Source organism: Gigantopelta aegis, chromosome 7 (assembly GCF_016097555.1).
Source record: "Gigantopelta aegis isolate Gae_Host chromosome 7, Gae_host_genome, whole genome shotgun sequence".
NCBI lineage: Eukaryota > Metazoa > Mollusca > Gastropoda > Neomphalida > Peltospiridae > Gigantopelta > Gigantopelta aegis.
Window position 1 is genome coordinate 38,076,180 of NC_054705.1, and position 19,986 is coordinate 38,096,165.

General features: G+C 36.6%; 1 protein-coding gene across 1 annotated transcript in view; it reads right to left on the reverse strand.

The window, feature by feature from the left end:
• Nucleotides 1-19,986, reverse strand: part of LOC121378064 — a 293,865-nt gene that overhangs the window by 85,583 nt on the left and 188,296 nt on the right. Inside the window, exons 15-16 of the mRNA XM_041506164.1 lie at nt 12,541-12,801; nt 4,625-5,253 (exon numbers count right to left, since the gene is read on the reverse strand). Of these exons, the coding sequence (XP_041362098.1) occupies nt 4,625-5,253; nt 12,541-12,801 (890 nt within the window). The remainder of the gene's footprint in view (nt 1-4,624; nt 5,254-12,540; nt 12,802-19,986) is intronic.

A 19,986-nucleotide genomic window follows, 5' to 3' on the forward strand; every position in this document is an offset into this window, starting at 1 on the left:
TCAGAGATTACTGGTGGCCAACTATTTGTTAGTGAAATATTGTATGTGATAGCAAATCGAAAGAAGTAACTTGTAGATGTTTCTTTTGTTTTTGTATGATCGTAGCATTGTAGATTTTTTTTTTTTTTTACCACCACTTGCCATCGGGATTGCACAAAGTAACTTTTACTGGCCCGAATCCAAAAAACACTGGCCTCGGGCATTGGGCCACCGTATTCTAGAAGGCCTGATGATAAAGCTATATACAAAATTGTAGTGCAATAGCTCTAGGCATTGTGAAAAAAACATCTAGAAAACTATACATAGGACGGACAGGTACTAATACATCAATGTGCTCTAGTGGTGTCACTAAACAACACAAACTTTAAATTTTCATTGCTTGAAAAACAACCGTAAGGGTTGGGGGTCAAGTTTAGAGGATGTCAGTTAGAGTATCTGCAAACCATTGTCTTTCTTTAACAAGATATTTTCATTTATTGATGTATTCCATTAATGTATGTTTGCTATAAGTGTTATGTAATACTTTATGCAATAAACTTGTTCAGAAAATGTACTGTGAAACAGCATCAGCTCGTCGTTACCTTTTGATTGCACACACCGACAAACGTGTAATTGGGCAATTAACAGGTGCTGGGGAAGTAGATTTTCGTAATTGGTAAATACCTAACTGTCCCGCTAATAGAATTAATTTCTGGACCATTTAGACAAGTTTATCTACTTCCCAGGCCATAACCAATGATTTCAGGACCATTTAGACAAGTTTATCTTCTTCCGAGGCCATAACCAATGATTTCAGGACCATTTAGACAAGTTTATCTACTTCCCAGGCCATAACCAATGATTTCATGTGCATAGAAATGATCTATTTGGATATTTATTTGACCTAATTTTTGTTAAAAGGTAATTAAAATAAGTATATTTCTACATCAATATATACATAAACACTAATATAATACAAAGAATGGACTATCTCTCCATAATTATTGCATATAATGGGACTTAGCACCACAGATCGATCAAGTTCTCGGTTCAAAATAGCATTTTTACTTTTTTACCTGACCAATATAAAATGTGGTGTAATATCTGAAGGCAATCTACCGGCCTCGTTGGCGTCGTGGTTCAGCCATCGGACATAAGGCTGGTAGGTACAGGGTTCACAGTGTGGTACCGGCCTCGTTGGCGTCGTGGTTCAGCCATCGGACATAAGGCTGGTAGGTACAGGGTTCACAGTGTGGTACCGGCCTCGTTGGTGTCGTGGTTCAGCCATCGGACATAAGGCTGGTAGGTACAGGGTTCACAGTGTGGTACCGGCCTCGTTGGTGTCGTGGTTCAGCCATCGGACATAAGGCTGGTAGGTACAGGGTTTGCAGCTAGGTACCAACTCCCAGCCAGAGCAAGGTTTAATGACTCAAAGGCCATTATACACTCTCTTCTCTCTCACTAACCACTAACAATTAACAAGTCACTTACTGTCCTGGACAGACATCCCAGATAGGCCACGACACTCTCTTCTCTCTCACTAACCACTAACAATTAACAAGTCACTTACTGTCCTGGACAGACATCCCAGATAGCCGAGATTGGTTTGATATAAGCATGAATATAAGTTGAAATGAATGACATGAATTAAGGCAATCTGTTTTGAAAAAGTATCTTTGGTTTTCATGCTTACCAATAATAGCACTAATGATATTTTGGGATTTAAAAATTGCTTTTAGGTTTACTTAAAAGAAAGCTGTAGCAACTCAAGGGATGAATTGTACATATATTTGACTGAAGAAACGTTATACTTATCAATGAAGTTCACCTACAAATAAAGATAATGAAGTACAGATATGTGTTTGCATTTGTGTTAGTATGTATAAATATGTTCACACATGTACCCACTTACATATGTAATATCACAGTTATTCTATATTAGACATATTATTGTACATAGAGAATGACTGGTTCCTGTCTTAAGATACCGGGTTTATCCTGCATTTGCCATTCGATCTGAACAGGACAAACCCGAAATCTTAAACAGTAACTAGTTATTTTATTTATCCTGCAACCCACATATTACTAAATTAAATATTAATGAATTCAATCTTTTACTTTACAACTTTACCGTTTTCCATAGTAGTATGTTGAATGCCTTCGTACCTGCACTATCTACATACTAAAAACATTCAAAATATTAAAATAACAATTTTTTAAACAGTCAACTGGACATACAAGAATTAGTAACTTTGAAGAATGCAACATTCATTTGATGATTATAACTAATGCAAAAGTAGTCATAATATCTTGATAATATATATATAGTTATTGCAAGATAAATTTAAAACATTATAATATAATACCGTAGATAGAATATCCAGTGTAATAAAAATGTGATACATGTACTTTTCAGATCACATACTTTTAAACAGTAATCAGGTAAGAGCATTACGTTTACGGCCATGTAAGCATTGTATGCATTTAGAATCAAACAGTACTCAGGTAACAGCATTACGTTTACGGCCATGTAAGCATTGTATGCATTTAGAATCAAACAGTACTCAGGTAACGGCATTACGTTTACGGCCATGTAAGCATTGTATGCATTTAGAATCAAACAGTACTCAGGTAACGGCATTACGTTTACGGCCATGTAAGCATTGTATGCATTTAGAATCAAACAGTACTCAGGTAATGGCATTACGTTTACGGCCATGTAAGCATTGTATGCATTTAGAATCAAACAGTACTCAGGTAACGGCATTACGTTTACGGCCATGTAAGCATTGTATGCATTTAGAATCAAACAGTACTCAGGTAACGGCATTACATTTACGGCCATGTAAGCAATGTATGCATTTAGAATCAAACAGTACTCAGGTAATGGCATTACGTTTACGGCCATGTAAGCATTGTATGCATTTAGAATCAAACAGTACTCAGGTAACAGCATTACGTTTACGGCCATGTAAGCATTGTATGCATTTAGAATCAAACAGTACTCAGGTAACGGCATTACGTTTACAGCCATGTAAGCATTGTATGCATTTAGAATCAAACAGTACTCAGGTAATGGCATTACGTTTACAGCCATGTAAGCATTGTATGCATTTAGAATCAAACAGTACTCAGGTAACGGCATTACGTTTACGGCCATGTAAGCATTGTAAGCATTTAGAATCAAACAGTACTCAGGTAATGGCATTACGTTTACAGCCATGTAAGCATTGTATGCATTTAGAATCAAATAGTAATCAGGTAACGGCATTACGTTTATGGCCATGTGTATAAGCAATGTATGCATTTAGAATCATCAAATGAAAAATGTTCAACAGAAACTTTACATTGAAATCTGTCAAGTATTCAGAAATGTCGAGTATATGTAAGACATTCAAAATAACGTCAGTCTAAGTTGATATCATTAACATTCAAGAAGACACCACGTCATTTGAATATCTAGTAAAGAATCAGTAGAATTAAAGTTGCATATATGTACTTTACAAAAACATGTTGTATTAACCTTCTGACTACTGCAGGCGAGATATCTCGCCCGACGTCACGTCAGTCGATATACTGTACACTGTATACAGTGCATTCCCCAATTCATATTTCCCGCCGTTTTGCACACGACACTCACCGGAAACGGAAATATAATTAAAGAAAAAAGATTTTGTTTCAAAATGGTGGTTTTTGTTTTGATTTTTTCAATTGAAAATACCTTGAAATTTTGAGTTCAAAAAGTGGTTTTCGGCAAGTATTTTCGTTTGACAACAATGGCGGCACGTCGCGGTAATTTTCAGGGATCGATAGCTGATTGTAACAGCTAATTTGATAATAAATTTGATCATTTTACTAACAACGAAAATTACCAAATATTGCAATATGAATCGTAGTTCGGGTTTTAAAAAAAATTCTGGTCAGAAAACCACTGTTATCGGGAATAATGGACATAAATACTGGACAGCTGGCCACAAATGCCCGTAAGTAAACGCAACTTTTTCGATTTTTTGCCTAATTTTAATCACCATTAGCCGATCTAAAATAATAAAAATTACAAAAAAAGACACGAAAATAATACTTACCGATTCATAAATGAACTTTATTTCATGTATTTATGAAACATTTAAGTGAATATATGTGAGTAAAAATTATAAACTTGTACCCACTCAACGTGGTTTTTGTTAAAAATTAATCCAGTAGTCTAAAGGTTAAGCTTAAGATTATATGATAAAAATATAGTAGGTTCGCATAATACAATTTGACGATGCCGAAACACACTAGTAAAAACCTCAATTATGATACGAGATTATTATTGTATGTTTGTTAATGTTATATATTACTGTAACCTATTTCACAATCGTCATTCAACAACAATAATAAAGAAGTAAAGAATATCTATCTACATGTATATAGAGAGATATATTTGGATCATCACAGTGAATCAAATTGTATAGGTTTCTCTACTTTTAAAGGAGCATGCATTTTTACCACTTTGCTGCTAGCCGAGTTGTTCTTTTTTCACCACCGGATTTGCCATCAATCACACAATCACAGAAAGTGGGTATCTGAAAACGTTTGCTGATGAATGTCATGGCAGAATTAAAAAAAATTCTATAAAATAAATATTTAAATGTATACTCACACAGGTAACATTTACTTCAGAGTAGACTTCGCCATCAACTTGCAGGCAGACTTTGAAATATCCATCTAAAAGTTTTTGTTTTTTCACAACTAAAACTCCATTGTTAGTGGATAAAGAAAACATCACTTTAAAGCTGTAGTCATTAATACAGAAGTTATAAGTGTCTGATTCGAAGCGGCTGAAAGTCCATTTATATTTCATTATTTTAAAGGCACTGTCACACCCTCTTTCATTAGACAGTGTGAACTGATTATCATTCACTGTGCTGTATACAGGCTTGTTGAAATCGGTGTTTGAGTTACCACTGATCTGAATATCCTTAAAGCAGCTATTTATCATTGGTTCAGGTAAAGTAACCGTAAATGTATGAGATTTACTCGTATCAATCTTAGTTGGCATATGTTTCTTCACAATGGCCTTCAATGTTCCTCCCTTTGTAGTTTTATACATGAATTTGGAACAGAGGTAGTTTGTGACTGGTTTGAAGTCAAGTCTACAGATTAAGTCACCTATTTCTACAGTGTATTCGAATTTTACGTCTTCAGGTTTTATCACAATATAGACCCTAACCGTATCAAACAGACTAACCTTGTGTTTATTCAGCATAATGTCTATACCAGATTGAATGCCTGAAAATAAAATAAAAGCAACATGGTGCTAATTAAATGAGAAAATGAAGCCACAAGTCGTTTAACTACACTGAGTTAATAACTAAATTTCTGTTAAAATCATAACAGTTGAAAGGCCTATACATGTAACAACCGAGGCCTATATCAGCCTATATAGAGCTCCACTATCTAATTATGAACATACATTTAACAATCGAGGTCTATATCAGCCTATATAGAGCTCCACTATCTAATTATGAACATACATGTAACAATCGAGGTCTATATCAGCCTATATAGAGCTCCACTATCTAATTATGAACATACATGTAACAATCGATGCCTATATCAGCCTATATAGAGCTCCACTATCTAATTATGAACATACATTTAACAATCGAGGTCTATATCAGCCTATATAGAGCTCCACTATCTAATTATGAACATACATGTAACAATCGAGGTCTATATCAGCCTATATAGAGCTCCACTATCTAATTATGAACATACATGTAACAATCGATGCCTATATCAGCCTATATAGAGCTCCACTATCTAATTATGAACATACATTTAACAATCGATGCCTATATCAGCCTATATAGAGCTCCACTATCTAATTATGAACATACATTTAACAATCGAGGCCTATATCAGCCTATATAGAGATCCACTATCTAATTATGAACATACATGTAATAATCGAGGCCTATATCAGCCTATATAGAGCTCCACTATCTAATTATGAACATACATGTAACAATCGAGGCCTATATCAGCCTATATAGAGCTCCACTATCTAATTATGAACATACATGTAACAATCGAGGTCTGTATCAGCCTATATATATAGAGCTCTACTATCTAATTATGAACATTTAACAGTCGATGCCTGTATCAGCCTATATAGAGCTCCACTATCTAATTATGAAGATACATGTAACAATTGAGGTCTATATCAGCCTATATAGAGCTCCACTATCTAATTATGAACATACATTTAACAATCGAGGTCTATATCAGCCTATATAGAGCTCCACTATCTAATTATGAACATACATTTAACAATCGAGGTCTATATCAGCCTATATATAGAGCTCCACTATCTAATTATGAACATACATTTAACAATCAAGGCCTATATCAGCCTATATAGAGCTCCACTATCTAATTATGAACATACATTTAACAATCAAGGCCTATATCAGCCTATATAGAGCTCCACTATCTAATTATGAACATACATTTAACAATCAAGGCTTTTATCAGCCTATATAGAGCTCCACTATCTAATTATGAACATACATTTAACAATCGAGGTCTATATCAGCCTATATAGAGCTCCACTATCTAATTATGAACATACATTTAACAATCGAGGTCTATATCAGCCTATATATAGAGCTCCACTATCTAATTATGAACATACATTTAACAATCAAGGCCTATATCAGCCTATATAGAGCTCCACTATCTAATTATGAACATACATTTAACAATCAAGGCATATATCAGCCTATATAGAGCTCCACTATCTAATTATGAACATACATTTAACAATCAAGGCTTTTATCAGCCTATATAGAGCTCCACTATCTAATTATGAACATACATTTAACAATCGAGGTCTATATCAGCCTATATAGAGCTCCACTATCTAATTATGAACATACATTTAACAATCGAGGTCTATATCAGCCTATATATAGAGCTCCACTATCTAATTATGAACATACATGTAACAATCGAGGCCTATATCAGCCTACATAGAGCTCCACTATCTAATTATGAACATACATGTAACAATCGAGGTCTATATCAGCCTATATAGAGCTCCACTATCTAATTATGAACATACATTTAACAATCAAGGCTTATATCAGCCTATATATAGAGCTCTACTATCCAATTATGAACATACATTTAACAATCGATGCCTATATCAGCCTATATAGAGCTCCACTATCTAATTATGAACATACATTTAACAATCGATGCCTATATAGAGCTGCACTATCTAATTATGAACATTTAACAAGCAAGGCCTATATCAGCCTATATAGAGCTGCAATAGCTATTTAATTAAGAACATACATTTAACAACCGAGGCCTATATCAGCCTATATATAGAGCTGCACTATCTAATTATGAACATACATTTAACAATTGATGCCTATATAGAGCTGCACTATCTAATTATGAAAATTTAACAATCGAGGCCTATATCAGCCTATATAGAGCTCCACTATCTAATTATGAAAATTTAACAATTGATGCCTATATCAGCCTATATAGAGCTCCACTATCTAATTATGAACATACATGTAACAAACAATGCCTATATCAGCCTATACAGAGCTCCAATATCTAATTATGAACATACATGTAACAATTAATCGAGGCCTATATCAGCCTATATAGAGATCCACTATCTAATTATGAACATACATGTAACAACTGAGGCCTATATCAGCCTATATAGAGCTCCACTATCTAATTATGAACATACATTTAACAATCGAGGCCTGTATCAGCCTATCTAGAGCTCCACTATTTAATTATGAACATTTAACAATCGAGGCCTATATCAGCCTATATAGTGCTCCACTATGTAATTATGAACATGTAACAAACAATGCCTATATCAGCCTATACAGAGCTCCAATATCTAATTATGAACATACATGTAACAATTAATCGAGGCCTATATCAGCCTATATAGAGCTCCACTATCTAATTTTGAACATACGTTTAACAATCGAGGCCTATATCAGCCTATATAGAGCTCCACTATCTAATTATGAACATACATTTAACAATCGAGGCCTATATCAGCCTATATATTGCTCCACTATCTAATTATTTAACAATCGAGGCCTATATAGTGCTCCACTATCTAATTATGAACATACATTTAACAATCGATGCCTATATCAGCCTATATAGAGCTCCACTATCTAATTATGAACATTAAACAATCGAGGCCTATATCAGCCTATATAGAGCTCCACTATCTAATCATGAACATTTAACAACCGAAGCCTATATCAGCCTATATATAGAGCTCCACTATCTAATTATGAACATACATGTAACAATCGAGGCCTATATCAGCCTATATAGAGCCCCACTATCTAATTATGAACATACATTTAACAATTGAGGCCAATATCAGCCTATATAGAGCTCCACTATCTAATTATGAACATTAAACAATCGAGGCCTATATCAGCCTATCTAGAGGTCCACTATCTAATTATGAACATTTAACAGTCGATGCCTGTATCAGCCTATATAGAGCTGCACTATCTAATTATGAACATACATGTAACAATCGAGGCCTATATCAGCCTATATAGAGCTCCACTATCTAATTATGAACATACATGTAACAATCGAGGCCTATTTCAGCCTATATAGTGCTCCACTATCTAATTATGAACATTTAGCAATTGAGCTCCACTATCTAATTTTGAACATACATTTAACAATCGAGGCCTATATCAGCCTATATAGAGCTCCCATATCTAATTATGAACATTTAACAATTGATGCCTATATCAGCCTATATAGAGCCCCACTATCTTATTATGAACATACATGTAATAATCGAGGCCTATATCAGCCTATATAGAGCCCCACTATCTAATTATGAACATACATTTAACAATCGAGGCCTATATCAGCCTATATAGAGCTCCACTATCTAATTATGAACATACATGTAACAATCGAGGTCTATATCAGCCTATATAGAGCCCCACTATCTAATTATGAACATACATGTAATAATCGAGGCCTATATCAGCCTATATAGAGCCCCACTATCTAATTATGAACATACATTTAACAATCGAGGCCAATATCAGCCTATATAGAGCTCCACTATCTAATTATGAACATACAGTCAAACCCACTTATTTGCATACCCTTGGTGCTGCTCGATTTTGTGCAATTAACCGGGTTAGTCGATTAACTGATAGATTAACTGATAGAGTACTGACTTTCACTTTATAACAGCCATCCAACTACCAGGTGGCATGGGAGACAGTCTAGCATAATGCGGTACTTCATACCAGAACTATTACAGTTAACACATGTCACATGCAGTTGGATATATATAAATGTAAAAATAAATATCTATCGATTATATATATATATATATATATATATATATATATATATATATAAATATATATATATATATATATATATATATATATAATTAGCATGACGTTTTTGTTTTAATCTGTCAGACCAGAAATCATTTTTAAAAAAAACAACCAACAACGTCAGTCACTGGGCGTCGTTTTCTTAAAACACAAACTTAGTGCATTAACAAAAAAAACACTGACAATCCACGAGTGTAACAAAGTGTATTAGCCATGTAGTTAATGAGATAAACTTGAAACAACAGAACCATAAAAAAGTTCACGTTTCATCGGTGCACGTGTTTACAAAATGACGTCAGTTTCCGGAATTACCGGGCTGTTGATTGACCGAATAGAATTACGTGAACTTGTATGAATTTGCTGGTTTGGTGTTCTTTCCATCCCAAAAGATATGGCAAGCTTTGGTATTATTTGTGAACCCCAAATAATGACTTTGCTATTGTTAAGCAATTAAAGTTAAGCTCGGCTAGTGAGTCGTTAGCAGTTCCAGCAGTCTGCATTGCATGCATGATCAGTCTAACACAACTGACTGACCTTCATGGTGCGGTCTGACTGATTGGTGTCTAACAATATAGCAGAAACTTGGGGACGATTCACAAATAACAGTCTTTGTTATGTTTGTTTTTTGACGACCCCCCCCCCCCCCCCCCCCAGTCTTTTTTTTTTTCCGCTACATTTTCCGGGAAGCAAGTGATAAATCGTTTCTTTTGCGTTTAACAGATATAGCGTACACTGCATCTAATGAATAAGTGAACAACAACCCTTTCTCGGTCACATTTATTAAAAACATAACCGCCTAGGACGATTGATCTGTAATCTTTTAATTACTAACAAGGCTTCTCAACATAACGTAATTGATACAGAACACAGAGTGCGCATGCGTACAAGTGCACAGGGGGTACTTCTAAAAATAATAGTCGGAGAGTTACTTGTTATTGAGATGGCCTCTGATTAACAGCAATATATTGCAAACAAAACATTAGGTCTTAGGTTTATTCAACTTAATTATGTCATTCTTAAATCTTGTAGTCGGGTATTGTGATTCACCAGTAGTAATGTGCACACCATCTCATTTGCATGCCACACGTGGACTCTAAACAGCGATTACAGTCGGCTTACCACACGGTGAGCTCAAACAAAACAGATTAATCTGTGATTTATTTGAGGGTTTTTTTGCCAAATTTTGATAGACTTTCTCAGTCATTTGTGACATTAATTTAGCACAATTTTTTTTTTTTTTTTAAATCGTTATTTATATGTGCAAATAACCGATATATAGCCTGTAGTCTGTGCAATTAACCGGATGTTTTGTAGTGTTATAAGGGCAAATGGTTCCGTGTTGGGTGAAAATAGTCGATTAACCGAATTATGCTATAAACCGATGTGTAAACAAGTGGAGATGACTGTACATGTAACAATCGAGGCCTATATATCAGCCTATATAGTATATTAGCTGAACAAGCACTCTAAGAGTACTGCTAAAATGGATGTCCCCTACCTGGCCCAACACATTTTCATATCTCCTATGTTCAAGTACCATAACTCTGTGAAAAAGTCAAACTAGATTGCTAACAGTACATGATAAAGTATTACACAAAATTTCAGCTTAATATCTTGAGGCATTGCAGAAAGGTCTGGAAACTAAATGTGGGACAGACAGACAGACTGACAGGATGGAAGGAAGAAAATGGTTTATTAACGATACCCTCAAAACATTTTATTTACGGTTATATGGCGTCGGACATATGGTTAAGGACCACATAGATATTGAGAGAGGAAACCTGCTGTCGCCACTTCATGGACTACTCTTTCTGATTAGCAGCAAGGGATCTTTTATATGCATTATCCCATAGACAGAATAGCACATACCACAGTCTTGGATGTACCAGTTGTGGTGCACTTGCTGCAGCGAGAAATAGCCCAATGAGCCCACTGACGGGGATCGATCCCAAACCGACCGCACATCAAGCGAACGCTTTACCACTGGGCTACGTCTCGCCCAGATTGACAGAATGGAGACAAAACGTATAGTCCCCTCTGGTTGGACCGGCATGGGACTACAGTGAAACGCTTTACCACTGGGCTACGTCTCGCCCAGATTGACAGAATGGAGACAAAACGTATAGTCCCCTCTGGTTGGACCGGCATGGGACTACAGTGAAACGCTTTACCACTGGGCTACGTCTCGCCCAGATTGACAGAATGGAGACAAAACGTATAGTCCCCTCTGGTTGGACCGGCATGGGACTACAGTGAAACGCTTTACCACTGGGCTACGTCTCGCCCAGATTGACAGAATGGAGACAAAACGTATAGTCCCCTCTGGTTGGACTGGCATGGGACTACAGTGAAACGCTTTACCACTGGGCTACGTCTCGCCCAGATTGACAGAATGGAGACAAAACGTATAGTCCCCTCTGGTTGGACCGGCATGGGACTACAGTGAAACGCTTTACCACTGGGCTACGTCTCGCCCAGATTGACAGAATGGAGACAAAACGTATAGTCCCCTCTGGTTGGACCGGCATGGGACTATTAATTATTAGCTGTCTGCACCAACAGCAGTCTTGTTTTAGCCAGGGAGGCTGTATTTTTCTATATTGTGACATATGGTTACAATTCTTGAGGATTTCACAGATAATATATCTTTAAAAAAAAGGACACCTGCTAATTAATGTCATGCAGATATTAGACAAATTGAACTATTCAGCTATTTGGATATTTTGTTGATGGAATGTTCTGTATTTACACCTACACAATATGAAGTCAATATGCCATTTTTTTTTAAAAAGGAAATATGCACACTAAATGAAATCTAATTGGCGAAATGGCTTTTTTTCTTTCTTCAGCAAAAGTTGGCTCGTGTTGCAAAGTTGTCAGCAATAATAGTCAAAATAGCTACAATATTCCGGACCGTAATCTGATTTCTAAATAAAACAGATGTCAAGTCACAGACTTGTTTATAATGTCTTTTTGGTCTCCTAATTTATAATTGCACAACATTTGACATCAATACTCGACACCCACAATGATTGCAGTGGACAGCTAGCCTAGATTCAACTGATTTGTATAATCATGCAGTTAATCTGATCAAAGCATGGGTTAGGTGAAAGGGTTAGGTCTAACATGTACTTACCACAAGGAGGTTTTAGACAGTAACACCCATGATTGGTCTGGTACTGCACACATATTTCACCCATGTTACAAGGAAAGGAATGGCAGGCATCTTGGGAATCACATTCATCCAATGTCTGGTAATAATAGGGGTATGAAGAACATGTTGTCTTATACACAGACGGAGAACAAAATTTGTACACACACTCGTACATTCTGTCACCTTCTGTTACATGGTAAAAACTCATTTTTGCTGTTCCACACTGTGGGTTTTTCCCATCAACTGAAAAAAAGAAAAGAAAGGTAAAAATGAATGAATGAATGTTTACCGACACCCCAGCAGAAAAATACATGGTGAAATTTGAATGAACTGATGATGAACATTTAGAAGACAACTATGTTGTGTTTTGACCATTTGTGGATGTGGATGTGGATACCAGCAACATACATGTGGTTATCCCCATTCTAATTCAATAAATGATCTTCTTTTTAAAAAATGTTTAAATAATCAAACGCAGCATTACCAAAAGCCTGGTCACTGCTATGGTGTTTCAAGTCAACTCTTATTATTGTTTTTTGTATTTTAATGTTTTATTAACGACAAAACCAGTGATTTGTACCAATTTCACTTATTTTCTTCTGCATTCATGTCGGCATCACTCAGGAGATGTCATATAAACGTTGATAAACATCCTTTAAGCCACAAAATTTAGAGGATTGTGCATTGTGCTTCAGACAATCAAATTTTGCGTTATATGCAGAGTGAATAGAATATAAAATTTAAAACAATGTAGACGTAATGCCAAAATAATTTAAAATAAAAATAAACAATCAGTAAAGATGAAACGACTGTTTACAACACATTTTAATTTTAACATACCATGAAAAATACTGAAAAGCACTTAAAAAATACTATCAGTATAACATGTTATTTTAAAGTTGTGTGTTCTTTTTACAAAAGGATCAACTGTTTGTATATAGACGGGTTTATTGGCCAGTGACGTCAAAGTACTGTGCGCGGCCATGTTTAGAATCACGTGATCGGTCCACCATTAAGGGATTGAAAAATTTGCACAATAATAACATGTGAAGGCATTGCATCTCAGGCCCATAGCCAGAGGAGGATCGGGATTGAGAGTTCCACTCAAATGAACCCAAAAAAATCAGATTTTACCTAAAGCGGTATGGTTAAATAATAACAATGTATTAATGCTTTAGCACCATCCAGCGACTACATACATTGCATATTTCTATGGGACAGGAGCGCCTTTCTAATTTTGCACTCCTAACGATACATCATGACCAAGATATTACAGATGTCAATGAGGATACAACATTATTCACCAAACAGCACCTGAGGAAAATGCAACTCGACTCTGTATTTATACAATGAAATGATATGACCTTATGCAAATTAGGGAGCGGGACGTAGCGAGAACGTCTGTCTGACGTTCAAGTTGCTGAAGGTTTGATCCTCCTCAGTGGGCCCATTTGGTTAGTTCCCGTCCCAACCAGTAACTGGTCCATCAAAGGACGTCCAGGGTTTCTGCCAGAGGGTAAAATGGGTATGGCGCCATACCCAAATTTTATTTTTTTACAGTTGGCTTTTTCACAAAATTAATTACTCTTATCGTTACTGTAGGATTTTCTTAACCCTAACACTAAACTTAACCCATTTTCATAATGGGGGAGGCCCTCTTTACCCACTATTGACTTTGGTTACCTTCAGTTTCATAGCGCCATACCCAAAAATTTCTTTCTGGCAGAAACACTGACGTCGTGTGTGCTATCCTGTTCGTGTGATGTGGGCAGAGCACATAAAGAGCCCTTGCTGTTATTTGGAAAAAGTAGCCGTGTGGTGACAGCAGATTTCATCTGTGACGAAGTGTTGATATAACTGTGCGTTTGTCATCCAATAACCACTGATTAGTCAATATGTTCCAGTAGGCTTAAATTTGTATCAATTTTTATAAATACATTGGTACAAATGAAAACAAATGATTTCTTGTCGTCGCTCTGTGACAAGGCTATATTTTACATGCATACCAAACTTAATGCAACTTGTTCACATATATTTCGCAACAAAAGTTAAAGGGACATACCCTAATTTTCAAACACTAAGACATATTTTTGACTATTAAGAGCCATTTTTGATAACTGAAATCAAACTTTATTTAGATTTTATTGTTTAGATTATCCATTTCCGTACATTCGAAGTGTTGTTGGTTATCCTGGTGTTTTTAATACGGTGGTGGCTGGCGGTGACGTACATGGCGTCCTAACTAATCCCACATGTTCAATTGGGTTCAAATCCGGTGAAACGGCGGGCCAGTTCATAACAGTGATACCGGCTTGTTGCAGGAATGCCTGGGTAATTCTTGCAGTATGTGGATGGGCATTGTCTTGTTGAAACAGAAGGGGACCTCCTGGTCTTCGGTGATGGTGCAAAAGTGGCTGGAGAACTGGTCTTAGAATAACTTCAACATAACGCTGGGCTGTAAGGGCATCGTGGACAATGATGAGATCACTCCTGAAATCACACTTGATTGCCCCCCATACCATCAGACAACTGCCGCCAAACTGATCATGTTCCCTCACACATCCGTCAGCGTACCATTCATGGAGTCTCCTATACACATGTGCTCTTCCATCGGCAAAGGAGACAGAGAAACGGGACTCATCCGAGAAAACAATGATCCGGTAAAAGGCTGGTGGATGATTACCATTCTGGAGAGCAAACTGTTGTCTCGCAGCACGATGTCGTGGTGTCATGATGTTACCGTTGTACGGGCATCTGAATCTGAGTCGACGGATGACCGTCATCGAATGGATATGCCTTCCATGACGTCCTATCGTGTTGCTTGCTGTCATATATAGTTCTGAACCTGTCACGGAGGTGGTGTCATCAAATCTGCCGATCTTGGCGTGGGGTTGTAACGCGGCGTTGACCAGGTCGAGGTCGATCACGGACACTCCCGGTCTGTTGATGACATTCAACAAGTCGTCCAATAGTTGATAGATGGACTCTGAAGGTCCTAGCAACTTGGCTTTGCGAAGTCCCCTCTTGAACCATGCCCAACATCGCTCCCTTTGTTCTTCTCAGAGTCGTGGCATTCTTAATGTGACGAGGAATATGACACCGTTACGTGACTTTTATGTGTCCACATACTGGCATTTCATGCAGCATGATTGAGTATGTAGTGAACGCATTTCACACCAGTTTGTGTGTTTCTGCTATTGTATGTGTAATGAGAACAAAACCAGGATTAAAACCCAGACAAAAGTACCAATCAATGGCTTCCTCTCATAAATTGTTATTTTAAGACCAATAAATATATTTTTCATTAATCAGAACTAAATATTGAAAAATATCTGTTTTGCATTTTCATTGTGTCAGTATATATATATATATATATATATATATATATATATATATATATATATATATATATATATACATGTATACACACACACACACACACACACACGTGTATATATATATATATATATATATATATATATATATATATATATATACATACACATACATATACACACACACATATATACACTACATATACTCTTAAAAAAAGTAGAGGAACTCTAATAAGAATTTACAATTGCCAATATTGTAAGGTATATTAGCTGTGGGGAATGGTTATATGATAATAGTGAATTAATTGGGCAAACATTACAACTTGAAGGACAATTGGGGTCAGAAGTGAAATTTGAAAGTTGACATTTTTTATCAGTAAATCGCAAATTCAAACAATAAAAATGACTAAAAACAAACCAATAACAACTGTATGATCAACAGAATGAAAATAATTGACAGAAATAATGTTCCAGTCATTAATGGACCTTCCTAGAAATTGTCAAAATCGAGAATGACACCCACGCACATGTACCGAGCAACTGCGTGATGCATGTGGAAACTATGGAATGTGTTTCGGTGTGTTGATAAACAGACCTGAATGTTCTTGTGGTCAAAACATATGTTTGGTCTACTAGCTGATATTGATATTAACATTTCAGGTTCCCCTACTTTAAAAAAAAAATAAAAAAAAATAAAATATATATATATATATGGGGCCTATATACAAAAATAAATGTGGGGACTCCACCCCGTCTACGGCTCCACGTCTTTGGCGCTCACGGTTGATGAGTTCAGTCTACATGAAATTGCCATCCCCCTAGCTAAACATGCTGGCTACCGGCCTGCATCTGGTTGCATTTTTAGAATTTATTACCTTTTTAGTACATTTCCTGAAAGCAAAACCAATATGTAGGATAATTCCACCTCATTTAAAGACTGTAGATTCATATCAAAGTTGGTGGAAATCTGCATGTTAATCATTAAAAACGTAAATACTAAAACATGTGAATACAAAAGTATAACGAATAATTTAAACTTATGCAAGCAAATATAATTTCCCTGGACACCTGTAAAGGCTAATATATTGAACTTTAAAACAGTATTTTAGATGACCCCCCCCCCCCCCCCCCCCCCCCCCCCCCCCCCCCCCCCCCCCCCCGCTCCTAGTTTGTTTGTACTTGTCTTGCGCATCATCAGCAAGTATCAATTAATTAGTATATAGAACATTTTATGCCTAATCTGAGGTGCGTTTTCAGGGTAATTTAGTGTTGAATATTGTGGATGATTAATTTAATTTAAAACTTTTTTCTAGAAACAAAAAAATAATAATTAAAAAAAATGTCTATAATAATAAAATAATTAAAAAATTAAATTTGACGAAATGATTTGGGGTATGATTTGTGGTGGGCCTGCATGCATGCGTCTTACGTCAGTAAATTATTTGTTTATCATATTATTTCCACACATTTAACACCATAATAAATCGTATATATATATGTATATACAGTGGACTCTGTCTAAACTGGATTCTGTGTAATCCGGATCTCTGTGTAAACCGGTCCATTTCTAAAGTCCCGCCCCAGCTACCGTTAAACTTAGGTATAAATATCTGCCTAATCTGGATTCTGTGTATTCCGGACTCCGGACCAAAAATCAAGAACGAAAGAACCGTTCATGTATTAATTACCTCTGTCTACACCGGTTTCGGATTTCCCGAAACGACGGGCCTCTTAATTAGTGGAACAACTATCGCCAATTATCAAGGAATCGGGACGCCGTCGCAAGATCAAATACAAAACGTAATCCCAGTAGTGTGAATATTACTCTAATTACGGTCGGCCGTTAGATCAGTCGGATTAAAATTAGTGTGTGTGTTGATACACAACTAATTTCACTCTTACGAATTCTGTGAGTTGTACTTGTCAAACTAACACATGTATAAATACGTGCGAGTCGCTCGTATGTTTTGTGTTCTCATTTCATTTATAATGGCGGAACGTCCCAAAAAACGGCAGCGTATCGAACTTTCGTTAGAAACTAAAGTCAAATTAATACAAGAATTTGATTCAAATCCTCAGTCAAAACAGAAAGATTTAGCACTAAAATTTTAAATCGGAAAACAGACAGTATCAGACATTATAAAGCGTAAACAACACTACCTGCAATTGTACGATGCAAACATTTCTGGGGAGAGAAAACGAATAACAAATGGAAAGTTTGAAAATCTAAATGGATTGTTGCACCAATGGTTTAATCAGGCAAGATCTAAAACTCTACCAATTTCCGGCCCAATTTTAAAAGAAAAGGCTCTTCAGTTTGCCGAGCAGCTTGGCATAGCAGACTTTAAAGCGTCAGATGGTTGGCTAACGTCATGGAAAACTCGTTTTAATATCAAACAATTCAAAGTTAGCGGAGAAAGCGCAGGTGTCAATCATGATGTTGTCGACGATTACAAAGAACGCCTACCGACGATAATAGGAGATTTCGACTCCAAGGATATCTTCAACTGTGACGAGACCGGATTGTTTTTTCGAGCGTTACCTGACAAGACCCTTTCTTACAAAAGCCAGGCGGCGAAAGGAGGTAAAATTTCGAAAGAACGATTAACTGTTTTATTGTGCTGCAGTTCAATGGGAGAAAAGTTAAAACCTTTGGTGATTGGCAAAGCACAGAATCCTCGTTGTTTTAAGAACATAAATAAGGACACACTACCTGTCACTTGGACAGCCAATCGGAAAGCTTGGATGACATCTCAACTGTTCAACGATTGGCTACAACAACTTAACAGACAGTTGCGGCGACAGCGAAGAAAAATCCTGTTGTTTATTGACAACGCACCATCCCACGGTCAAGATCTAAGTGTGAGCAACGTAACGGTGAAATTTCTCCCTGCTAACACCACTTCAGTGCTGCAGCCATTAGACCAGGGTATTATCAAAGCTTTCAAAGCACGATACCGAAAGTATCTGATGCGATCACTCATTTCGCGGATGGAAGATTGTGCAAGCGTGACCAAGCTCTGCAAGGCAATCACGGTTCTGGATGCAGTAAACTGGATTAACGCAGCATGGAAGGAAACCCAACAAACAACAATCGCCAAGTGTTTTATGATGTGCGGATTTCCTGTCACCTCCGAGCAGGAATCTGATGATGAAAATGATGACAACATTCCTCTCGCTACATTGCTAGCCACCATCTTAAGTGAAGTTCCAGTGGCTGAGTTTGTTAATTTCGATCACGATATTCCCACAGAGGACCCGGATGCGAGTGACTGGGAAACTCAACTAGTGGCGGCGCACAAATCTACCGACAAAGGTGAGGAAAAACCAGCAGACGACAGCTCAGACGATGACAACACAGAGTTGGACACAATGCCTGAACTAAATTATGCCGAAGTGCTAAAAATGATAAAACAAGTTAAAAACTTTGCGGCAACTAAAGAAAATAGACTTTTACAACCAGTTTTAAACTTGGAAGTCATGACAGAAGAGTTTGCCCTTGAAAGAAACATCAGGAACAAACAGACAGCAGTGACAGACTATTTCTCAGGTGAAACTCGATAAACTACGTGTACATTCATTCAACTAATAACAGTGACACTTGCTATTTAAATAAATAAAATGTTTATTCATTCGATACAGTCCATTCAATCAATGTGACACTTGTTAAAACTACCATGTCCTTGTGCTATTTGATGTGTATTAAATCAATAAATTATTTATTCATTTTACGTTTTATGTGTTAAGAGGTTTTGCAATTTAAAAATATTTTTATTGTCTTGGAAATGATCGATTGAAAGTCTGGCTTGCGGTGTAAATGTCACTGCTGATCGCGAGTCGCCGATCTTTCAAGAACCATAACTCTGGATGAACTCTGGCTAAACCGGTCCTCTGTATAAACCGGACTATTTCAACGGTACGAAGCGAGTCCGGTTTAGACAGAGTCCACTGTATATAAAAAAACCCACAAAAAAACAAAACACACACACATTAAAGACAGCAATATTTGGCAGTGTGAACTGTGCCCCACTTCAATCCCATGTGATCACATCTGGAATAGCCCAGAGCTAATAATAGCAACAGCTCAACGTTG